Below are 24,300 nucleotides of genomic sequence, written 5' to 3' on the forward strand. Positions count from 1 at the left end.
ATGAAAAACTATCTTTGTCAATTGCATCAACATATGCGAATAGAGCTTTTTTTATTTTACACAGTCTGAAGGACTATTGAAAAAAAGTAGGTTAACTCTTATATATGATATATAATATATTTTCTTACAAGAAACCTAAATCATCGATGTCTGAAAAGTCAGACAAGTCGTCTAGCAATTCACCTTCCATAAATTCATCTTCATCGTTCTTCTTGGAACCCTTCTTCTTATCTTCTGGATATCTCATTGCCACCACACTTTCGTCATGTAGCTTGTTGACAAACCTGATTCTTTCGTCAAATACATTTTGAGGATCCTTTGTATCATAAGTGTTATTGACTTCAGAAGTTTCTATGTAACCTTCTTCATGGTTGACCTTTGCTTCAATGACACCATCCCTTATAGCTCTTGAAACCATGTATTCGGCTGTTTGTTCGGACTCTAGATGCAATTTCATACAAATATCTTTCAATGATATCTTTTTATATGTCAAGGAGATTATTCTGATACCAGTTTTGATAACATTAGATCTTAATCTCACACAAATTTGGTAGTTGTCATCGTTTATTAACTGTTGCTTGTATTTGGTGATGGTTGACGTAAACTTCTTTAAATCACCTAATTTAACAGCCTTGGATATATGATAATATGGAATTAATGAGTGCTCCATACCCTCTTGATGGAAAAAGGAAAGTTCAGGTATATCACCCATAAGAAGTTGAATAACACATGAAAGTTTGTTAGCTTGCTGTAAGAAACCTAGACTGTTCTTTGTATGGGGTGCTTTCCTAATAGCGGCAATGATATACTCGTTGGCGGTGGAATAGTCCAGCTGAATGGCATTGATTTTGGACAAATAGAAGAAAAATCTGGCCTCCAATGGACTGGATACATCAGGAGTCAAAGGATCGACCTTATTTACAAAGTCTGAGGCAGCCTCGACCTCACCAGAAGCGAGAAAGTTCCTCAGGATAAGACTAATCAACATAGCTCTAGTCTCATTGTCATGTTTCAAAGACGCTGTTTTCAAAAATTTGGTCATTTCATTACGCAATAGAGCATTGTCTTGCCTGTTTTCTAAACGCTCGCGAGCCATAACTATATAGAACCACAATTTAGCGTTTATTAGGTCTAGAGATCTGTGGTTATAGAAAGACAGCAGTCTAGGTACAACAACCTTAGTGTTGAAATCGTTTAGTTCTTGAATTTTGCCAGAGTCAAGCAGGTACAATTGGACTAAAAGATGTACGAAGGAGTTGATCTCAGCAGAAACTGCCAAAGATCTCCCGTCTGGAGTAATTTCATAAAACGTTGCAGGATATTTCGCCCTGATCTCTTCCTCATGGGTAACTACACTTTTGTGCTTATCATTTATGTATTTCAATAGACTCTTCTTATATTCAGAAGATTCAGGGTATAGAACAGTCACCAGAACAGTTAACGTCTCCTGTTTTAGATGGTTCTTTCTTATATGACTGACCTCTTTTAATGCTCTCCAAACATAACGTGGATCTAGAGTAGCTGTGGTCTTTGCAATAACTTTGAGGGTATCAATAATCTCCTCCATAGTCTCCTCTTCCGCGTATTTAACCGCACCCTTAACATCTCCAACGTTGTTGACCTCGTTGTGTGAGTCTATCTCCATCTTATCAGAAGTCATAGTTGCCTATATTTTATATGTATTCTCCTTTGTTAACTCAGAATTCAACTATAGAATTCTCTTTTTTATGAACCAAAAGACTTCCTTAATAAATTCTTGTAGACGACAAAGTTAATAGGTCACAATATTTTAAAGTTAGTCTCCAAATATGTTATATAGTGAAGTCCCAATTGAGGTGTTTTAACAGTAAAAGCTCCATCAATTACCAGATTACAATAATAACAAACTTCTTGAATATTCATCTATGGTCTCCCTTCTTTCGCCTTCACTTACCGAGCGGTGGCAAACCCCTTCACATGTGATATTCGTAAATAGGTATTTAATAGAAATAGACGTATAGCAATAAACTTAAATTATAATATACTCACTTTACAGAAGTTAGGAATATATGTTATGTTTTAATATTTTATTGTTTTTTTTTCAGTTAGCATTACATATAGAAGTATATGTTATTTTTATATTTTTTATATTTTTATATAGTTGCATTAAGTGGTTTGTCATGTAGCGATGTTGTGATACATTAAATTATTTTTGATTTCATAATTAAATAAATGTAAGAGATGAAATAAACGAAAGATTTAACTTTGAATATCATTTCGAAAAGAATATCACTCCTTCTTTTTTTCATTAACAAATTTAATAGCTGTTAATCTTTCTGCTAGTGTTGGATGAGAATAGTGGTAACTAGAGTACAAAGGATCAACGTCCATTGTGGATAAGTTTTTGACTTGTAGATTAATCAGAGCTCTTCCTAGGTCTTGAGTGTAGCCTAAAGCCTTTGCGTAAGCATCAGCCTGGTATTCATGGGTTCTGGAAACTAAGCTCATAACAAATTGCATGATACATTCAGATGGCGCCAGCAGATCGTTGAACAACATGAAACCGATGATAATAGGGAAATCTGAAGTGAATACAGTGGTTGGCCCAGCGACAATGTTTAGAGCTTCACTTAGACCAACATTAAAACCGAAAGTGTTGTAGAATGAGACATTACGGTAGACACTGGTAAATAGGGAAAAGATGGCAAAAATATGGATCTGACTTATCAAAAGCATATTAACAATGTGATTTTTCTTCCAGTGGCCAATTTCATGAGCTAAGACAGCGGTAATTTCATCTACGGAGCTTTCATTAACCAAGGTATCGAACAGAACAATTCTCTTGTTGGTGAATGGTAAACCAGTGAAGTACGCATTAGAATGGGAGGATCTCTTAGAACCATCGACGACGAAGATCTTATCTAGTGGGAAACCTATCTTTCTTGCCAAATTCTCAATAGATGTCTTCAACTCACCATCGTCTAACGGTGTAAAAGTGTTAAATAGAGGCATGATGAAAACCGGGATAATGGTGATAGCCAGGATTTGGACAACGAAAACAAACAAACAGATGTACCATAAGAAATTCGTCTCAAACTTCTCAAAGATCTTCAAGAAACCATACAGTATAGGGATACCAAAGACTGCACTCAAAACTGTACTCTTGACCATATCAGTAATCCACAATTTGACCGTCAATTTATTGAAACCAAATTTTTCCTCCAATACGAAATGTCTGTAATAAGAAATTGGAATACTGATAATGGTGGACAAGTTAGACAACACCGCCAGGAACCAAAGACTTTGTGCAATGGTAGAGACAGCTTGGTATTTTACCGGTAGAATACAGTTACTCAACTTGATACCATCGTGCCAGATTCTAGGAAGCATATCGTACTTGATGAAAGCCAAATTCTGCACCAAGTTGAACAGATCAGTGAAAATGGAAAACTTGGCCTTGGCCTTAGAGTACGCCTGCGATTTTTCAAACGTTTCCTTGTCAATCTCATTCTCTAATACCGGAGGCAAAGTGTTCCTCTGTAAAACCTTATATTGTCTATAAGTCAAATAACTTTCAAATGCAAATTGGCCAACACAAAACCCTGTGATAATCCCCTTCCATGGAATATTTGGACTATCCACAGCATGCTGTAAATATTCAAATACTGACATTACAATAAATTTTTGTTAATTGGTTTTTTAATCTACTTTCAATAATAGAGAGGGAAGAAAGAAAAAAAGGGAAGTATTCTAGGATATATTTAAGAGTGTTTTTATAATAGTCTGAGGACAAAAAATCCAGATTTCCCAATGTACATCAAGTAACTCGAAAAGAAACGGGCAAATCCACGAATTAATTAATTTCAGAAATTTTGAAGTAGTTTTTTCCTTCTTAACGCTTCCCTTCCGTTCCGTTTCCTTCGAGGTTGGGAATTTGGTGAAAAAAGAGGCTTTGTACGGTGGTTTCTGCGTGGTTGGGTGTGTTGTTTATTATTATACAAATTAAAGGTGAGTATACAGAGGAAGTTGATTTATGTTATAATATTTTGTCTATATCAGTTTTTGAATAATAGTAGCAATTAGAGGTAATCATCCTTAAAGTAATGATAGATGTTTTTAAAAAATAAGAAAGACAGGGATGGTTAAAAATTAAAATATAATACAGCAATTGAAAAAAGATAAATTAAAAAAATTAAAAAGAATGATAATTTACAATAAACAAAATGTCTATTGTCTTTATGCTAGGATGGTATGTACCATTGATCTTTTCTTATGATTCGATTTGGGTGGTCAGGAAACAAAATTGCCTAAAATAAAGCAATTGGTAGAGTCTTCAAATATTAGTGTAAAAAAAAAAATATTTTATTGGATTATTTTAAGGTGATAGTTATTTTTGTCATGACTATGAAAATGAATGAATAATAAATTAAAATTGAATTTCTTTAAGGACAAATAGAAATGGATGGCGAGAAGAGAAAAAAAAGAGATGAAAGTAAGTCCTACTAAAGCACCAGAATTTATATTTTGCGTTAATTTCGTAAAAACTTGAGAAGTGTGTATATCTTGTTTCTTTTTTTTTTCCTACTTATTATTGTAAAACACCTGAATCTTTTAGGATATTTTCTAGAATTGTTTCCTTGATAGCTGCAAAGACTAATTTGATGTTAGAAGTATCTGTGGCTTGTGTAACGTGTGGATAAATATTCAAGTTAGCTCTGTTCAGTTGCACAAATCTCCAAAGAATATACTTGGCCGCCTTATTAATATCTTTACCACCCATGTAGTCTGGGAAATAGTTTTCCAATGGAACACGTTGAATCTTCTCCGCAAACAAATCGATCTTGTTAAGGAATAATACAACGGAGGTTCTGGCAAACCACCTACTGTTAACGATATTGTCGAAGAGAACTAATGACTCTTGGAATCTGTTCTGTGATTTGTCTTCCATCAAGAATTGATCGTATTCCGATAGCGACACACAGAATATAACTAGTGTTACATTGTCGAAACAGTGGATCCACTTCTTACGTTCAGACCTTTGTCCACCAACGTCGAATATATGCATTTGGAAGTTGTTGCCCATGTTGACAACAGTATCGAAAATACCTGACGTCTTCTGTCTGGATCTCAGCACATCTTGTTCCGTAGGTATATAGTTTGGAGTGTTGCAAATTCTATCAAGGTTTTCCAAGAAGTACCTTGTGGAGTCCATAAGATATACTTGCGAGGATTTTTCGCTTACTATGAGATTTTGCGTTGATTTAAGTTTCCAAAGCTTCGATAGAATAGGATAGAACTCCTTGGGGAATTCATCTTTGCTGACAATGCTGGTAGTATTCCCAAGTTCGTTGGCAGTCTTGTCGTTATGATGATCACCGTCGAGGGGCTCATTTATGTCATCAGTATTCTTCCGCGTACTGGTGTAGTTAGCAATTTTGTCTAAATCTTCCTCCGTTAAGGAATCATCCTCAAGCTCGACATTAAACTTCCTCCTCGCACTAATTATATCCTTACCGATCTCAATTATATTGTCGTAGATAAGAGGAGTGTAGTCTATAAGTTCTTGTTTACTGAAACCATTCTGATGAAGAATCTTCAATTGCTGTAGGATGGTAGACTTACCACTCTCACCAGCACCAAGAAGCAGCACCTTGATGGCCTTCTGGTTCTGACTACCCGCATCGCTACTTTGCTCTATCGGCAGCCCCCTAGTGTTCTGTAACTCCTCCGTTAGTGTCGTCTGCTGCATGGAGTTATCAACACCAGTCTGGTCGGAAACATCCTGTTCCTTTGGTTTAGATGCAGATTTCTTAGTCTTCTCAACAGTTGGTTGTTTTTTTACCTTACCTGTCCTCGAACTAGTGCCAACAGGCTCTGATTTAACTGATTTAGAACTACAAATACCCATTTCTTTTTTAATTATTCTATTTGTTTATAATGGGGATAATGTATTTTTTATTTCTTTTTTTGTAATTTTTATTTGTTTTTGAATGTTATTGAAAATAACAATGGAAGAAGATGAAAGATATTTTCTTATATATTTATTTTTATAGCTTTGCTATTCAACTTTCAATGCGGGGAGGGGTGAGACAGAAATATTTCCTAGTTCTACCCTTCTTCTTCTTCTTTTCCTCTAGTCCTTCTTACTGTGTTAGAAGGGTCGTTGTTTCCTTTTGAACTCCTTAGAAACGGCCTTTTTTTTTTTGGGTAAAATGGTCCTATTTGCCCGTTAATTTAAACCGAGGGGACTGAAAAAAAAAACTTCTTGAATTGACACCAAGTAGTAGGTTAGGTTTGTAGATAATGAAATATTTCAGTTTGTTTCAGTTATCCAAGGAAGATTTTATTGTGTACAACTTCTAGATAATTTCTTTATATATCTAGGACAAAAGGAATTTTTATTCTTTTAAAAAAAAGTATATAGAAAGGAAAGAAAGAAAAAAAAATGCTTTGTTGTATTCTTGGTTGTATGTAGGATAACTTCGTGCGGAGATGCAACCGATGAGCTCTTTTTATCTTCCTTACTACTTGATTTGGATTTCTGTAAAGGTTGAAACACCAATGTACTAAATAAATATTTAAAGACAGAAAATTGTGCCTGCACTGTTATAATGAAATACAAATCATAGACAATGGAGGTGTAGGCAGACGGGGAGGGAAAGTATTAAGTGGGATGGTCTTCTTTATTTGAAGGAAAATAAAATGCCTAACTAGAGAAAGAAGTTCCATAGAGAGAGAAAGAGAGAAAGAGAGAGAGAGAGAAAGAGAGAGAGAGATAATGATTTAGCAGCAACGTGAAATGTTTACAATAGCAAGAAAAAAAAAAAAGAAAGTTGAATTAAAAAGTAAAAGAAATAACAATGAAATCGCACAATGAAATGTAGAGCGATTTTTTTTTTAAATTTTATTGACTTTAGACTAACCCTCTTTACTACAACGTTGACTTTAAAAGACTTTTTTCTTTTTGTCCTTATACAAAGAAAAAAAAGCTTTTTAACGAAAACCAGCATCGTATGCTTATTTATTCCATTTGAAGTAAGAAAGAAATCAAAAGATATATTTGTTATTATAGGGAAGCGGCAATAACTACTATTGCATAAGTTTAGAGAATGTTTAGCCAAGAACTCTACATACATTATAAAATATTGGGAAAACATAGTAAAAAAAAAATTTTTTACTGGAAAAAAAACCGGAATTATTGACATTTAATCAGGAAAATGCATCTGATAACCTTTTTTCTTAGAAAAGTAGTAGAGAAAAGTGGGTTGACATTCTTATATTGTTTTTTTTTTTGCCCTTATATGCCTTTCTTGAAATGGTTAAAAATACAGAATCAAAGAAAAAGCCAAAGAGAAATATGGAAGCGTCTTTTTAAAGTTGCCTACACAAATTAGAGTACATAAATTGGCTATTGTAAAAGTATTAAAATCTGAGGGCAGCAATATAGATATGGTCTTCCGGTTTGAAAATTTATATTTGACATTCAAGTTAAAATAAAAAAGCTTATATCAAATTGTGTCAAAAATCGTCAATGCCTTTGTTCTCTTCTTTCTTTCTTTTTTTGATAACTGTGACAGAAAATACAATTTTTCTATAGCAAATCTGATTTGGCTGTAAGTACCATAGCAAAAAGTCATGAGACTGTAAATAACAAAAAAAAGAAATATTTAATCTCGATCACCAGGCCGTAGAAATTAACACCGACTACCTTTCCATTCCACGGAGAAAAAATTTGTAAACTTATACAGGGAGAAAAACATACAAAAAAATATAACGACAACTGCAGGATTCGAACCTGCGCGGGCAGAGCCCAAAAGATTTCTAATCTTTCGCCTTAACCACTCGGCCAAGTTGCCATTGTAATTGGATGAAAGGTATATCCAGTATACTGTCTATAACTTTTCTCTTTCGTTGTATTACGTTTTGGTAAGTATGATATATTACTACCCAAACGTTAAATTTTTCCATACAAGAATAGAAACGATAATAATAAACATTCATAATATATATATATGATAGTCTAGGCACTTCCAAAAATACTCTCCCCATACATCATTGATTTTATCAATAGATAGATTTGAGAAATGAAAATAGTTTTTATTATACAAAAAAATTTATTTATTTATTAATTCGTCTATTGGTCTTCGTTATATAGCTTTCTGGCTTCAGTCTCAGAAATACCGTCGTGAATAGAAGATCTCCAACTGTGAGCACCCTCGAAACCGTTGGTCTCTTCTCTGTAGTTCTTGAAAACTTCCATTAACTTCTCTCTATTGGTTTCAACAAATGGACCATGTTGCACAACTTCTTGATCTAGGATTTCACCAGCAATAATGGCAAATTCAGCATCTTCTGATGCGGAAACACCTTTAACCGCATTACCATCTGCATTGAAGAAGACAGAACTGAATTTAGGAATCTCTTCACCATCAATTGTAATCGAACCCTGGGAGACATAGATGAAGACATTGAAATTTTCTGGTATGTCTTGAACCCACTCAGTACCAGCTTTTTTAGTGATAAAATGGTAAAAGTGAATTGGAGTGTAGGCCAAGTCTCTAACGGACTCAACACCATATGATTTACCACTAATAACACGAACTTCCAAATCATCGCTTGGGTAAGCAATTGGCGTCTTATTAGCTCTTAGATTTCTATAACGTGGATCGATATTCTTCATATCCTTTGGCAAATCAACCCATAATTGTAGACCTCTACAAGGCTTACCGTCATCAGTAGTGACAGGAATTTCGGAGTGCACAATACCTTTACCAGCTGTCATAAATTGTAGATCACCTGGGAATAGAACACCCTTAGAACCTGTAATATCCTCATGAGCAATCATACCATCTGTGACGTATGTAATAGTTTCTTGACCGTGATGTGGGTGATCTGGGAAACCGTTAGGTGGAGCTACTGTGAAATCATCTAACATAAGGAATGGAGTAAATCTTCTCATCTGGTAAGAACCAACTGATCTCCTCACTCTAGCTCCAACACCTTCATTTTGTTCACCAGCAACAAAATGCACATTAACAGAACGGAAATATCTATCCTGATTCATGTTATCATTGATATTTTTAAGCTTAGCATAGCTATCATCCGGAATGTCTTGAGCTGGAGCTCCTGTAATAACATCTGCCTCCCCATTCAAACTATAGTAAACTCTATATATCACACATGCAACAAGCACTATCATACTCAGCAACTTAGCGCTGCTCATCTGTTTCTTAGGCTGCACAACCGTCTGCTTCTTATCCGTTTTTTCACTCATTTTCTTCAATTCTATTTAACTTGTTGGCTTAGTATGCTTAGCAATGTCAATCCACAAAGTCCAAGTTAATATTCACATATCGACTCCTTATATACAATTCCCTTCAATGCTGCCTGGAGGGGAATTACGTTATTCTTTAATAAGGTGGACTCTCATTATTAAATAATTACTTAACCGAGAAAAGCGCTGCAGGACTGCCGATCGCACCATTATTTCCTAAGAAATCCCCGTACCTATCAAAAACATAATCATTAAGAAAAACTCGAGATTGACAGATAGGACAATTCTCAGCCATTAATTCCTTCAAATGACATAATCTGAAGCACGTCGAGACTCGTTTTTAGTCAAGGGGATATCTCTGTAGTTGTTATTAGTGATAGTTACACATTTCGTGGTTCTTTCTATCAAGCTTGCACGTGAGGAAACTAGTTGACAAGTCATCATGTCATTCATTATAAGATGAGTCGACAAAATAGAGTTTACAGGAGAAAGTTCTATTCATGTATATATATGTACCGATGTCACCAAAGAAAAAAAATAGAAGGAATATTCTCTGTAATGCTAGTTTTCCATCTCACCCATTAACACTACTACCTGACAATCAATCACACTATTACATTTGATTTTTACTCATCAATAACCTGGTAATCACTTAATAAACATATATAAATATAAATATAATTGCATAAAAGTGAACCTTCTTCTATTTAAGGCACCCGAAGTGCATAATAAGATAAGTTATAAAAACTAACGTATCCAACATGTGAACAAAAGGGAATATTCAATATTAATTGTACTAAATTATCATCTATTGATTTCCTCCCAATATCATCTTATTTAATACATAAGCTCTAGAATTTTGGTATAATGTGTTTGTTAACCTTCTTGATTTATATACAAGTATAAAATGTACTATACCATACAATGGTATTTACACAAAGCTATATTATAGGTAATTTAAGCCATTATAGGTATAGCTATTTCACTAATGTTATTATTTTTTTCATTACCAGAAAGAACAACTATGTATTTTATTAATAGACAATAAAATTCTAGAAAAAGTATAACTGATGAATTATCACATGATGAATTATTATATATATCATTTATTTCTAAAACCTATTTATAGTAATTTAAGATATAAAATAATTCCCTATCTCTATTGGGTTTGCATTCCGAAGCTGGAAAATATCATTGTAAAACTATATACGTAACTTCCTTTTTTTTACCAAAACGGAAAAGACAATTCGATATAAGCCATCTATATGGTGGCTAGATATTAGTAACCTAATTGGATTACAACCGAAAGGTTTTGATAATATATTATTACTTATTTATTTATTTTTTTAATCTTTGATAGTATTTTAACTGTATCTTATTTCATATTATAATTTGTTTTACAAACAGAGATATATTTTCCGATGGCTTGATCTAGGTTTTCTTCGGCTTTGTTTTGTATTTCCGGAAATAGTAAAATGTTGATATATAGATCGAAATCCATCGCACTCACAATTGATATCTAATAAGTTAATGAATTTACAATAGTGAAAAATATTATCTCTGTCACTACTAAAACATAGCTTGTTAAAACAATATTACAGCAACAAACCCAAAGCATCAGAGCAGTATGGAAGAGTACAACTCACCCTCAAAGGTTTCCCTAAACACACAACGGTTATCAGCTATGATTGATTCGTTAAGTAACGAGGATGTTAATGAACAATCCCCTGAAGTAAAAGCCAATGTTTTAACGCAACAAAATTCACTTCCTTTACCACCTAAATCTCCTTTCAAGAATGATTTAGCTGTTAGCTCCCCCTTGACTTCATTGCAAATGCCAAGATCACCAGCTACTGGGAACCTTAACAACAGAGCAAGTATAATATCAAATTACTCAGGAATTATTGATGAGGGTGTAGAAGTATCATATGTGGTCCGCAATAGCCCTGCTAATGATACTCTAGCATCTCCGGATAAAAGACAAGATGAAGGACAACCACTATTGCCAGCCGTACCCAAGCAAGAATTAACAACAGGATCGACTTCCAGTGGAGTGATTATCCAACCGGTAACCAATGCTAAGCCTGTTGGTAGATTCAATTCGTTGAATAGGTCTCGCAAATCATATAAAGCACAATCTGAAGATACTTCTACAACTTCCCCAACAAAAGACACTTTACACTTATCAACAAGCGCTACTAGAGCAATGCATTCTTCAATCGGATCTGGGAATTTGGCTAGTGAGAGTGGAGCATCGTCATATTATGAGCATGGTGGAGCTGTTTCGCCCGGGAAAAAAGTCACACATAAGCAAAGTATTGATGATCTGTCATCTATAGCATCAAGTACAGTACAATCTACGTTACAGACAAATACATTCTCTAACGAAAGCTCCAATGTTCCACATATTAGAACTGAAACAAATGATTTTAACCCTACAATTCCACCAAGGAGTAAAGATAGACCCAGGTCTCGACTATTCCTTGATGAAGATGAGGAAGAAAGTGTTTCTCCTAGGGAACCTCCTGGAAGAACACATATTAACTCTTCTAAAAGTGATACCCTCCAATCGGAGACGTTCTACTCTGCAGCAAGCTTTGATGAAGACTCTATTACTGAAGGAACTATGCATAAAAAAGATGGGTCACCCACTATTTCTGATGAGCAATATATAAGCCGCCCACTCCCGGTCACACCTCAGTATGATCATACTATAAATCGTGAAGATACTTTAAAGGCTAATAAATCTGCTAACGAGAATAATAAATATACTCGAAGCCAGACTGTGGAAGATGAATACGAAGACATCAATGACGGCGATGAATATGAGGAAATCCAATATACTCCTGTCCACCAGGAATCAGAAAATATGAATGACACACCGAAGACTGCATCTATAGCATCTCCCAAAAAGAAGAATAAGAAAAAGTCCAGTAAAAATGAAATAAGGTCATTTGATATTGAAACATTAAACCATCTAATGAATGTTACGAAAGGAACACTAATTGGATCTGAATTCTCAAATTTGGGAATGAAAGTAGAAGAAAAGAAAGCTCTAGAAAGATTGGTTGATTCTTTGTCAAGATTGACCGCAGATATGGTATTAGATCCTGAAAGATACGAAGAAGGCTTGAAAAGATTAGACAAGGCTACTAGAGCCTTGGAAGGGTTCTGATTAGGTATCTACCACAAACCTCACCTTTCCCGCAACCCAACACCGTAAGAATTTATGTACAGCACATGATATTAATACTTATTACTACAATAAATATGATACAAATAATTAATAGTAGAATCTCTGTTTTAATGAGTTAATTGTATCTGGTAATATGCTCAGTTAAAACAATCCCCCAAGCAAAATATATATACAGTGAGTATTTTTTTCAAGGATAAAAAGAGTACTAATCAGCGCACATTGTTCTAGTAATTTTCTAAATCAGGCATACGTAGAATCTTCTTCTCTTTATTTTCACTAAAATCTTGCAACTTCTTCAAAAGCTCTGAGTCCTTCCATCTGCCGGGGACAGGACTAGTTTTGTAGTTCTTTGTGACCCAGTAATATATATCCCAGTCTAATTCATTTAGGAGCGCATCATATTCATCCAACTCTTCATTAGTCATGTCCTTCAAATATTTAGCGGCGAACCCCGACAGCAATAAATCGGTCTCCAATATACCTCTTTTCCTTGACTGGTAAACCAAACGGGCCCTTTTCTTATCCAAGGATTCGTTAACTCTCTTAATAGGATTTACCTTGATTCTACTAACAACGTCATCGTTTGATTTATCAGAAGTAGAATATTTATGAATTAGTGATGGAGTTCTAAAAGCCAATGACATTTGTTTTGTTCTCAATAGGGAAATAGCCCTACCACCAGTAGTCCTCAACATAGCTTGAAATGTGTTTATAATCCTTATTTTATACTTCTCAAGGCCTCAAAGTTTGAATCTCAAGTATAAATTTAACTTTATATCTCTTAAATCACTAAGAAGGCACATTTTCGTTGCGCTCGCCTTGTCACCGTAAATATTTTGCGCAGCTTAATTTACAGTTGGGATCCAATGAGAACTAAAAGAATTTATTAAGAGGACGTGGTATATATGAGAAGGTCACTAACAGTGTGGTATATCACAAAGGCAAACAAAAAAGCATAACGGTTATGATTATGCTTTTTGCCTTGAAAGAATCCCAAAGCCTAGCTTAATAAAAAAAGATCAAATAAATCTAAAAGTTTTTAAATATATCATGAATCTATAAACATATGTCATATATAATATAGGTAAACACAATTCGACTTATACAGGATTTTTGTCATGCTGTGTAATTAGGAATCAAACCAATGATCCTCACTATTCAATGGGAACATTTTTATTATCCTCTCTGTAACCTCCGGGAATACTTCTGATATATTTTGAGTTTTCTTTACTACACATACTTCTAAAGATGGGAAGCAATTACCTCTTAAGAACCCCAGATTGATTAGTGTGACTAGAATATTTTCTACGTCCTCTGGCTTGTGAATACTGTTATATATCAGCGACATATTATTGTTTTCATCACCTATAGACACCTCCAACGACTTCCTTATTAAACCATAAGGAATCTTATTGGTGTTCTGGGGAATAATAGCATATTTTGCCACTTTTCGTATAAGATTTCTGAAAACTATCATTGGTAGCTTCTGCAACAAAGGTATCAACAAATGATCTCTCCTTAGTGATGATTCATATTGCGCGAGCCACATATTCACCATTTTCATATTACCTGATTGGATATGTTTAGATAAATCGTAATATCTGTTGGCCAGAGGTTGGTCATAATCAACTAGTCTTTCAAAGTTTGGAATTTTACCGATTGTAAGTCCTACAGGGATTAGATACTTAAGTATTCTCTTCAGATTTCTTACCATCACTTCCTGAGTCTGGGTTCCAGGACATTTAGGAATCACAGCACAGATCATTCTAAAGGCATTATCTAATTGGACATACGAGTTTGTCATTCTGAAATTTATCATGTAGTATCTGCCCAGCAGATATCTAAACTCAATTTGCTGTAGTATTGGATATTCCCTAAAGTTACTGAACATACTCTTCGGCTTGAAGTTCTTGAATATATTAGAACAAAGCTGAGGGGAATCAATTCGAAAGTAGATATTGTTTAACTTGTTCACAATGCTCAACAACAACCGTTGCTTCTGAGGAATCACGCCCATATCGCCATCTCTAGGAGGTTTAATAGAGTTGAAAAGTTTTGAGATGATAGATGAGGTATACGAGAGAAACAAATTGTGCTTTGTCCCTAACTGCAGGTTATGGCTATCCAATTCACATGAAATTCTCGTTACATACTCAGTTTCGTCCAAGAATAACCTCGTGAGGAAATCCACCGGATAAGAGTCGTCCAATAAAGCATTGTTGAGGTTAGAGTAGTGGTCAAATATGAGATCAACACTATTCCACGTAGACCACGGGTCTACATCCCTACAGAATTTGAGAAACGATACCACTAAGATATTTAGCCTAGTCCATCTCCGCTTGGGATCCTGCCCAGGAATCACAATTTTGCTCCCATCTATCATATTATCCAACGTTTTGTCGTTCTGTCCTTGCAAATCCCTCTGTAACGCAGCCACCCTACCACCATTCCTCGCCAAATCAACACTCAGCACATCAGCAACCCCATTATTCAAATCACCGATGAGGTCAGCAACACTATAGTTCATCATAACGGCAGCAGTTTTATATAGCTCTTGCGTCCCCTTCTCACAGCTGATAACTAAACAATGTTACAGTACTTCTAATCACAATAGCTCTTATACCTGTTCTAAAAGAATCGAATTTGATGCTTGTTTTGGGCTCTTCAATATATATTTTTTTTTTCCAATTTCGCTTACAGGCCTTATTTGACGTAATTTCAATAAATTTAAAGGTTTCTCGAGCCTCAGCAAGGGGAAGCAGGAGCCTAAACTCTAAACGTGACTTTATTCATAGATCTCGACTACTGGATAAGGTATATAGATATCAGATATGAACTTAAAGCTGACGAATTTCCTGCGCAAGCTGCATAACCAGCATATAACGCTGGAGCTAAAGAACGGTTCTACGCTTCACGGGACGTTAATCACGGTCTCTGGACGCCGAAACATCTCTCTTGGAGACGTTACGCTGCTGCGATACCATAACGGTGCTTACATACCGTATACAGGGGCTACTCCGCCGCCTACTACGTCGACTTCGCATTTGAAAGTTGTTAATGTAAAAGAGTCTACTGTGAGACAGGTGATTCTGCCGGACTCTGTGGACTTAGATGCCCTGCTGGTAGGTGAGAATGAGCTCAACGGGCTCAAACGGCTCGGTGTGCTGTCAGACCTCGGCGGGAACAGGAAGAGGAGGAGGAGGTCCAGTGCAGACAACTATAAGAGGGCTAGGGGCTGAGTTTGTTTAAATAAGTCATTAAACTAATACATAGAAAACACAAATACCGCTAACGCACTTTTTAATTGTATATCCATAACATATTGCCTTTATAAGCTGTACGAGTCCAAGAGTCGTTTAGCTAAATGCTCAGAAACCAGAAAAATCAAATAGGAAAAGAAAACTTTTCCAATTCTGATGGAGATGCCTGTGATGTAAAGGGCATCTACCATCTCTAATAAGGTTATACATTTCATTGATAAGCTCATTCCCAAGTTTATACAGTTGGCTGCTTTTGAACCTCACTAAGGGCTGAAAGCTAATATCTACTATCCTAAAGAGACCTAAAGGCCCCATGGATGAAACGAATGTGGTTGAGAACAAATTATCGTTCTCAAAGATACCGAAAGTTAGTCTACATGTGCGTGATCTGAGCATCATTGCCTCTAAGACAGATACGGTCTTAGTTCAGCCTTTGTCGATGGATCTACCATGTGGTTCTGTTATGGCCATCATGGGGGGATCTGGCTCCGGTAAAACTACTCTTCTTAATGTCCTTGCCTCAAAAATGAGTAGCGGTTTGAAACAAGTTGGTGAGATTGCGTATGTGTTGGATGATGGTGCCCGGGACTTGTCTTCGAAAGAGGAAGATGTTAAGGAAGAAAGCTACTCAATAAACGATACGGTCAAAGAGGACGTCACATTGGCATATGTGCCGCAACAGGATGTACTATGTGCAAGACTTACCTGCAGAGAAACGCTTATGTATGCTGCAGATTTGAAGTTGAATGCGTCGAAGGAAGAGAAACTTAATATCGTAAACCAATTAATCGATGAGTTGGGTTTAAAGGACTGTGCAGACACTATGGTCGGTGATAATGCTCATAGAGGACTTTCGGGTGGTGAGAAAAGAAGACTGAGTATGGGGACACAGATGGTATCCAACCCCTCGGTTTTATTTCTTGACGAACCCACTACCGGTTTGGATGCTTATTCAGCTTATCTTGTGGTGAAAACCTTGAAAAAGCTGGCAAAAGAAGACGGAAGAACAATCATATTATCAATTCATCAACCAAGGTCGGATATCCTTTTCCTGTTTGACTATGTCTGTATTCTTTCCAAGGGTAACGCTGTGTATTGTGACCAGATGGAAAACATGATTCCTTATTTCAAATCCATTGAATACAACGTCCCAGATATGGTAAATCCTGCAGACTATTTTATAGATTTATCTAGTGTAGATGGACGAACTGAAACGAACCTCGAAATAACGAAGAATAGATTAGACCAACTAACTGAAGCATGGCATGCCTATGAAGCAGCTGCTTTATCTTTCAAACCGGTAAACTACAAGAATGAAATCAAAATCAAAAGCATGACAACTAAACTCCCGATTTGGAAACAAATTAGTGTTCTAACCAGAAGAAACTACCGCCTGAATTTTAACGACACAAATACATTAATTGCAACTTTTGCCGAACCAGTAATTATGGGTGCGATCGTTGGGTGGATTTACTATAAACCTGATACTACTGATATAGGTGGACTTAGAACATTATTATCTTGTCTATATGCTTCTGTTATTTTACAGTCATATTTGTATCTTTTGTTTGACACATATAGGCTTTGTGAGCAAGATATTGCCCTCTACGATAGGGAATGTGCAGAAGGGTCTGTATCAGCAATTTCTTTCATTGTGGCTAGAAAACTCTCTTTGTTTATTACCGATGATGTGATGATGACACTCTTATATACTTCGATTACTTACTTTATGTTTGGTTTGGATAAAGATGGTGGTAAATTTTTTTTTCAGTATGCCGTTAACTTACTTTCTCAATTAATATGCTCTGCGTTAGCAATGGTTTCAGTAGCTGTATCGAGAGATTTTTCTAAGGCATCTTTAGTTGGTAATCTAAGTTTTACATTTTTTTCCATGAGTTGCGGTTTTTTTGTAAATTCAAAACATATGCCAGTATATGTTAGATGGACAAAATACGTCGCTTTCACTTGGTATGCATTTGGTTCACTAATGTCAAATACTTTCAGTAACTCGTATTGTAATGGAGGTATTGGTGATGAGTGCATGGGTAATCAAGTCGTTAAACAATATGGATTTCCAATTAAATGGAGAACTTTACCAATGTGGATACTATTTTGTTGGTTAATTGGGTTTACCATAGTAGGTATTATAATTTTGACATGGAATAAGATTGATATCACGTTACAAAACGAGGTTAAATCAAATAAAAAGAAAAATAAAGACATATCTAAGGAGGATACCCTTGAAGTAGCAACTAATGATGAGAAAAATGATGATTACGACTCAACGTCTTCTGAACGTTCCACTGAACTAAAAGAAAAACATCAACCTTCTTTGACTGTAACAGCACAAGATGTTGACCTTGATGTCAGATATCTAAAAGTGTTCGACAGGGAAAGTAAAAAATTTTTTACCCACGAAACTAAAAGAATCTTACAAAATGTTAGTGCCACTTTCAAACCAGGTATGATAAATGCTATTATGGGACCATCCGGATCTGGTAAATCGTCTTTTTTAAATCTGATATCCAAGAGACTTGATTCATCCGCTTTTGTAAAGTTCAATACATCAGGTATTATAAAGCTGAATGATACACCAATATCACAAGAAATGTTCAAACATTTATGCTCTTATGTTTCTCAAGATGATGATCATCTTTTATCTATGCTTACAGTGCGGGAAACCTTTAAATTTGCAGCAGCTCTTCGACTACACCAAGTTTCTCAGAAGGAGAGGGAAAGTAAAACTGACACTTTAATAAGTATTTTGGGCCTTAAGCACTGTGAGAACACTATAATTGGTAATGAGTTTGTGAAGGGTATAAGTGGCGGTGAAAAGAGAAGAGTTACTATGGGTATTCAACTTTTAAGCGATAGACCTATTTTACTTTTAGATGAACCTACCTCTGGTTTAGATAGCTTTACTTCTTCGACTATCTTGGAAATTTTAGAAAATCTCTGTTCGAAGTTCAATAAAACAGTTATTCTAACTATTCATCAGCCAAGGTCTGAGCTATTTTTACGCTTCGGTAATATACTATTACTTGCGAAGTCTGGCCGTACTGCTTTCAATGGATCTCCTACAGAAATGATCCATCACTTTGAGAAAATGGGCTATACTTGTCCATCATTTACTAATGTCGCAGATTATTTCTTAGACCTTATTTCTGTTAACACACAGAATGAACACAATGAGATAAACTCGAAGACACGTGTGGAAAACATTTTATCTTCGTGGAGATCAGAAACTTTAAGACTTTCGACTAAAAAATCCATTGTTGAAGAAGAACATACCTTTGAGAGTTTTCAAGAAGAATATGGGAAATATTTTGCTGAACCAGCATCATTGCAACTTGCATATTTTGTTAACTTAAGAAGACAATATACTACAACAGTTCGGAACTTTGATGCATTGATGGCACGTATTGCACAAGTGCCAGGATTGGGTGGAGTTTTTGCACTTTATTTCGCTCCGTTGAAGCATAACTATGCCAGTATTTCTAACAGATTAGGACTAGCTCAGGAATCAACTTCTCTTTATTTCATTGGTATGTTGGCCAACTTGGCAGTATATCCTTCAGAACGTGACTACTTCTATGAGGAATTCAAAGATGGGATTTATGGTGTGGCTCCCTTTTACCTTGCCTACATGACATTAGAACTACCTTTAACCACTGTTGCTGCTATTGTATATTCTACTCTAACAGTGTTCGGTTGTGGTATGCCTCGTAACGCTGGTAATTTCTTTGCAAACATTTACTGTGCTTTAATGATCGTTTCCTGTGGGGAAGCACTAGGGATAATGACCAACACATTATTCAAACGTCCTGGTTTTGTTGTCAATGTTATATCAGTAATTCTTTCCATCGGAACTCAGTTATCAGGGTTAATGTCTTTACACATGTCTAGGGTGTTAAAAGGTATCAACTATATAAACCCTGTATGGTATACATCCATTATTATTATTAATTTAGCTTTCCCTGATAATTTAAAATTTACCTGCAAGGATGGCCCAAAAAATCCTGACGGTAGTTGCCAATTGGCAACAGGCAGAGACGTTCTCGAAGCATATGGTTTGCATCGTAATACTAGGAACTTCCTAGGCGTCATAGTATGTGTTACGGTTGTGTATAGATTTTTGGCCTATCTAATGTTGAAAGCTAAGTTAGAATGGTTGAAATGGTAAATTACTTAATATAATATTTGTTTGATCTTTTAATATATTCGTAAATTAATAATTCCAGAGTGATATCTAAATACGTATTACACTTATTCTATGACTTTTTTTAGTCTTATTTAAAAGTTACGTATGGTTTTTTGGGACAATTTCAAGGAATCAACAATAACATTAGCATCCAGATGCTCGTAACCAAGTTCAGTTATAATATCATTCAACTTACTGGCTTTCAAATTTTCCATTTCATTCTTGATTAGTTGACATGATTTACTAAACAAATCATCACAGTTATCCCTCAAGTATTTCATTTTATCTTTTATTAGTTTTTTTTGATCTTTATCCTTAATCTTTTTCAGGTTGTCTAAAGTCTTCAATGTTGTGAGATACTGTAAGTAGGAATGAATTGTCTCCCATATTGGAATGCCATCGCTAGCGATTGCAACTTTTTCAATATATGGTTTCAAATCTTTTACCTCAGATCTATATATTTGTTTTATGACATCATATGTCCATTGTTCACAAGAAGTTAAGTCCAATTGGTAATCTTTATCTTCATTCTCCAGTTGCTTCAGAAGTTTAGAAATTATCCTTGAATATAGATCGTCCCCAGTAGAGTCAAGCATCAGTTCCTGAATAATATTGACGAATAGCCAATTTTTATCTGGATGAAGTGGCCACAATAATTTCTTTACTCCGTCATTATTTTTTGAATTTGTAAAAATGGAGATATCTCTATTATCACTAAACCCAGCAGTATGATAGCTCTCATATTCTCTCCATTGGTCCATGAAGACATTCATTGCAGGACCACGTTTATCATTATTTAATCTCGAGAATTTGAGAATCTCAGTTGATCTGTTCCACTTATAAAATGATGATTGCAATTTAGAGTTAAAATCTAACATACCCAAAATCTTACTATATGATTTCCTCTCAAAAGCAATTCTAAGTAATACAGGCAATCTTTCCATAGAAGTTTCATAAAGATTTGCTGGATTCGCAAGTAGAGTTTTTAGGTAGTCATGTTCCTTTCGAGGAAACATCGTAGAAAACCTTGAGTACAAGATGTATTCCATAGAATCTACTTGGACATTTTTAACATTCAGTTCCTTGAAGTGGGCGTAAGCCAATGGAGCAGCTCCAATATACATATATAGGGCAACTAACCATAGGCGAGTCTCGTAATTATATGGATCTTCGCCTTGATAATTTTCTAGTAGGGTGATCGAGAACAATATATTGGACAAATTTAGTTGTTCATCTTCAGCAATGGTGTGCTTCACGATATCAAGAATAAATGCTGAGCATTTAGAGAAAAGGGTCTTCGACTTGACCTTCATAGTTTTTTTGTGCTTATTGTACAAGGAAATGTTACTCTTGTCGTCTCCCACAAGGCCTAATTTGAACTCATTATAATCATGAAGAATATCGTCATCATCATTGTATTCTTTAAAAACTTCAAGTAGGTCCTTATCATCGAAATTTCCTTCAAAGGTTTTCAGATCAAAAGTGCAACAGGGCTTGTTATGGAATTTTTTGACATATATTCTCAATGTTTCCTTTGATATCTTACCGTTATAGATTATGTCAGCCTTCAAAGCAGATGGACCGTAATTCCTAGAGTCACCAATAAGAGATTTCAATTCTCCCAGGACTTCCTTTTGGCTTTTATCCAGTTCTTTTCCAGCTTGCAGTAGTGCCTCAATTACTGAGAAATCATCGATATTCGATAAAATCTTTGAGAAAGCTTGATACCTCTTTTCTGGCTGCAATTTTGTTGCGTGGGTCAGTAGGAAGTTTTTCAAGTACAAGTCAACAGATTCATCCAATGTTGGTAGGATTTCTTGCACAATAAGTTCGGATTTGTCGTCAAATAAAGTCTCACATACGTTGCAAAACACAACAACTTCCTGCATACTTTTGAAAGGTTTAATGCTTTCCAAGTTCTTCAAACACAGCAGTGGCAATATTTTCATTTCTTGGTCTGTGACCGAATGCTTTTTCCATTTGAATAGAGCCACTATAGATATGGAGTGCCATAACAAGTAATCACGCTTGGTAAGGCTGGTATCACCTGCAGTAGAGTATTTGGCCAATTGCAAACAAGCTCTCCCCATTGCCTGGTAGTCAGACACAGAAAGAGCCTTGCCAAACCATAAATAAGCGGTCTCATAGCTCGGAAATTTAGTGGATGCGTGTTCGTAGACCCCGATTGCTTTACTATATTCTCCTAGCTCAACGTAAAACTTGTATAAGAACGATAACGCATAGCTTTCAGAAGTCTCAATTGAGTCCAATTCAGCAATTTGAAACTTCGAGGCACTGTGTCTGTACTTAACATATAGCTCCAGAGCCAGGAGAAACGCTGACCTAGGGTACTGCTTCCGAAGTTTACCCAAATAGTCATAACATTGCTTGAAATTGGACCTCTTGATCAGCTCAAGAACCTCACCCTCAATTTTTTCAGACATGGTCAAAAAGAAGCAATGTATCAATGGCGTACTCTCCCTCTTACAATGCCTTAAAACAATACCTGAATCACTTCAAGCCAACTAAAATTTCTTTTTAACTAGCTCATCGCAACATTTTCCAATTTCTTCACAAGCAGCACCGAAATCCCTGCTGCTACGAGACTTTCTAAGGAATGAAAAATTTCAGCGAGGTCCAACTGAAAAATTTTGGAAAAATGGAAAATTTGCGATGAGCATTGCTACTTGATATAGTAGTTTGTTTTAAAACGTAAGGTTTGATTAATAAGGAACTGTGATTGTATTCATTTTGATATTGTTATAATCAAATCAGCTCAACTGTGGAGAGAAGAATAAGGGAGAAGAACAAAAAAGATGTCATCTATTTACAAGTCGTTGGTTAAGACTGACAAGAAGAAGGAATCCAAGACTGATGGTGGTAATGGTAAGCTATATATGAACAAGCAGCGTACTTTGCTGATTTCCAGTAGGGGTGTTAACTACAGGCACCGTCATTTGATTCAGGACCTGTTCTCATTGATGCCACACTCCAGGAAGGAGCCTAAGTTGGACACTAAGAAGGACTTGCAACAGCTTAATGAGATTGCTGAGTTGTATAACTGTAACAATGTTATGTTCTTCGAGGCTAGAAAGCACCAGGATTTATACCTATGGATGTCTAAACCACCTAATGGCCCAACTATCAAGTTCTATGTACAGAATTTGCATACCATGGATGAGCTAAACTTCACTGGTAACTGTCTGAAGGGGTCCCGTCCTGTGCTATCCTTCGACCACAGATTCGACTCCAGTCCTCACTATCAACTAATTAAGGAGATGATGATACATAATTTTGGTGTTCCACCAACTTCAAGAAAGAGAAAGCCCTTCATTGACCATGTCATGTCCTTCAGTATAGTTGATGATAAAATCTGGGTCAGAAACTACGAGATTTCTCATACCGCTAGAAACAAGACTGAGTACGAAGATGGTGAAGAAGCTGAAGACATTTCCCTTGTTGAGATTGGCCCAAGATTCGTCATGACTGTTATTCTAGTTTTGGAGGGTGCTTTCGGTGGTCCAAAGATATACGAGAACAAGCAATACGTGTCTCCAAATGTTGTCAGAGCCCAAGTAAAACAACAAGCTGCAGACCAAGCAAAGAGTAGAGCAGATGCTGCTGTCGAGAGAAAAATCAGAAAGAGAGAATCAGTTCTTGCTGCTGATCCACTTTCTAACGAAGTGCTATTTAAAAGTTAAATCTCACATATAGTAGTACAAGTGTATATTAAAAAATCATTAAATAGATAAAAATATAAACTTGCAGTTAAATATCTAACCTAAACCAATCTCAAGTTCAATTAGAAAAAAAAAATAACATTCTCTTTATAGTATATAGTTCGAGTATATTTGATTTCAAGTATAAATGTATGAATATTAAAGAGGTAAGAAGATTAAAATTCGAATTATAACTCCTGAAGAGTAAAGTCTCGCTTTCGTGTATATATTTGATGCGGAGTCACTTTATTTGAATATGATTGCTTTGATTTCAGATCTGGAATGCATTATGGTCCCAAGAGAAAGGAATAATTTGTACAAAAGGAACTTGGAACATTAACAGTTTTCTCGATATATTTTATTAATTTACAAGATGAACAAATAAAAAAAGAGTCATATTTTCTTTATGCACACTAATTTTTTTTTATTTTCATTATCTTTCAGAGTACCTTAAATGTGCTTTTCCAAATACTCCTTGATAAATTTCTCTTCTTCCTTGGAACTGGCGTTCAATTCTACCTCTCTTGTCTTCTTAGCAGCAAATGGATTTGGAGCAGCTGCAATGGCAAGTAGAGACAGCGTAGCAATAGCTAGCTGATGTGGTTGGAAGGTTCTACCTAGAATTTGATATGCGGCACCCATGATTAAATATTCAATTATTATAGCTGTAT

The 24,300-nt window shown here is 35.6% G+C and overlaps 12 protein-coding genes across 12 annotated transcripts; 4 read left to right on the forward strand and 8 right to left on the reverse strand.

The window, feature by feature from the left end:
• Positions 1-124: 124 nt before the first annotated feature.
• RPN3 (proteasome regulatory particle lid subunit RPN3) lies at positions 125-1,660 on the reverse strand (the record flags this gene model as incomplete). Its single annotated transcript, XM_071051930.1, has 1 exon — positions 125-1,660. The coding sequence occupies one exon, from the start codon at positions 1,658-1,660 to the stop codon at positions 125-127; it is 1,536 nt and encodes a 511-aa protein (XP_070907320.1).
• Positions 1,661-2,268: 608 nt separating this feature from the next.
• Positions 2,269-3,651, reverse strand: STE24 (zinc metalloprotease; the record flags this gene model as incomplete). The annotated part of the gene is made up of 1 exon (XM_071051931.1): positions 2,269-3,651. One exon carries the CDS (start codon positions 3,649-3,651, stop codon positions 2,269-2,271), a length of 1,383 nt encoding a protein of 460 aa, XP_070907321.1.
• A 916-nt stretch (positions 3,652-4,567) lies between these two features.
• On the reverse strand, positions 4,568-5,887 carry GPA2 (guanine nucleotide-binding protein subunit alpha; the record flags this gene model as incomplete). Its single annotated transcript, XM_071051932.1, has 1 exon — positions 4,568-5,887. The coding sequence occupies one exon, from the start codon at positions 5,885-5,887 to the stop codon at positions 4,568-4,570; it is 1,320 nt and encodes a 439-aa protein (XP_070907322.1).
• Positions 5,888-8,113: 2,226 nt separating this feature from the next.
• Positions 8,114-9,253, reverse strand: RNJ42_01768 (pirin family protein; the record flags this gene model as incomplete). The annotated part of the gene is made up of 1 exon (XM_071051933.1): positions 8,114-9,253. The coding sequence occupies one exon, from the start codon at positions 9,251-9,253 to the stop codon at positions 8,114-8,116; it is 1,140 nt and encodes a 379-aa protein (XP_070907323.1).
• A 1,627-nt stretch (positions 9,254-10,880) lies between these two features.
• NBA1 (Nba1p) lies at positions 10,881-12,428 on the forward strand (the record flags this gene model as incomplete). The annotated part of the gene is made up of 1 exon (XM_071051934.1): positions 10,881-12,428. The coding sequence occupies one exon, from the start codon at positions 10,881-10,883 to the stop codon at positions 12,426-12,428; it is 1,548 nt and encodes a 515-aa protein (XP_070907324.1).
• A 245-nt stretch (positions 12,429-12,673) lies between these two features.
• SDH5 (succinate dehydrogenase assembly factor SDH5) lies at positions 12,674-13,144 on the reverse strand (the record flags this gene model as incomplete). The annotated part of the gene is made up of 1 exon (XM_071051935.1): positions 12,674-13,144. One exon carries the CDS (start codon positions 13,142-13,144, stop codon positions 12,674-12,676), a length of 471 nt encoding a protein of 156 aa, XP_070907325.1.
• A 434-nt stretch (positions 13,145-13,578) lies between these two features.
• On the reverse strand, positions 13,579-14,979 carry THP1 (Thp1p; the record flags this gene model as incomplete). Its single annotated transcript, XM_071051936.1, has 1 exon — positions 13,579-14,979. One exon carries the CDS (start codon positions 14,977-14,979, stop codon positions 13,579-13,581), a length of 1,401 nt encoding a protein of 466 aa, XP_070907326.1.
• Positions 14,980-15,280: 301 nt separating this feature from the next.
• On the forward strand, positions 15,281-15,688 carry RNJ42_01772 (spliceosomal snRNP assembly; the record flags this gene model as incomplete). Its single annotated transcript, XM_071051937.1, has 1 exon — positions 15,281-15,688. The coding sequence occupies one exon, from the start codon at positions 15,281-15,283 to the stop codon at positions 15,686-15,688; it is 408 nt and encodes a 135-aa protein (XP_070907327.1).
• Positions 15,689-16,022: 334 nt separating this feature from the next.
• On the forward strand, positions 16,023-19,892 carry RNJ42_01773 (uncharacterized protein; the record flags this gene model as incomplete). Its single annotated transcript, XM_071051938.1, has 1 exon — positions 16,023-19,892. The coding sequence occupies one exon, from the start codon at positions 16,023-16,025 to the stop codon at positions 19,890-19,892; it is 3,870 nt and encodes a 1,289-aa protein (XP_070907328.1).
• Positions 19,893-20,002: 110 nt separating this feature from the next.
• On the reverse strand, positions 20,003-22,354 carry MDM20 (Mdm20p; the record flags this gene model as incomplete). The annotated part of the gene is made up of 1 exon (XM_071051939.1): positions 20,003-22,354. The coding sequence occupies one exon, from the start codon at positions 22,352-22,354 to the stop codon at positions 20,003-20,005; it is 2,352 nt and encodes a 783-aa protein (XP_070907329.1).
• A 372-nt stretch (positions 22,355-22,726) lies between these two features.
• On the forward strand, positions 22,727-23,611 carry BRX1 (ribosome biogenesis protein BRX1; the record flags this gene model as incomplete). Its single annotated transcript, XM_071051940.1, has 1 exon — positions 22,727-23,611. One exon carries the CDS (start codon positions 22,727-22,729, stop codon positions 23,609-23,611), a length of 885 nt encoding a protein of 294 aa, XP_070907330.1.
• Positions 23,612-24,079: 468 nt separating this feature from the next.
• On the reverse strand, positions 24,080-24,271 carry ATP19 (F1F0 ATP synthase subunit k; the record flags this gene model as incomplete). Its single annotated transcript, XM_071051941.1, has 1 exon — positions 24,080-24,271. One exon carries the CDS (start codon positions 24,269-24,271, stop codon positions 24,080-24,082), a length of 192 nt encoding a protein of 63 aa, XP_070907331.1.
• Positions 24,272-24,300: the final 29 nt, after the last annotated feature.

This window comes from Nakaseomyces bracarensis (assembly GCF_045282275.1).
Source record: "Nakaseomyces bracarensis strain CBM3 chromosome Unknown Scaff7_0, whole genome shotgun sequence".
NCBI classification, from domain to species: Eukaryota; Fungi; Ascomycota; class Saccharomycetes; order Saccharomycetales; family Saccharomycetaceae; genus Nakaseomyces; species Nakaseomyces bracarensis.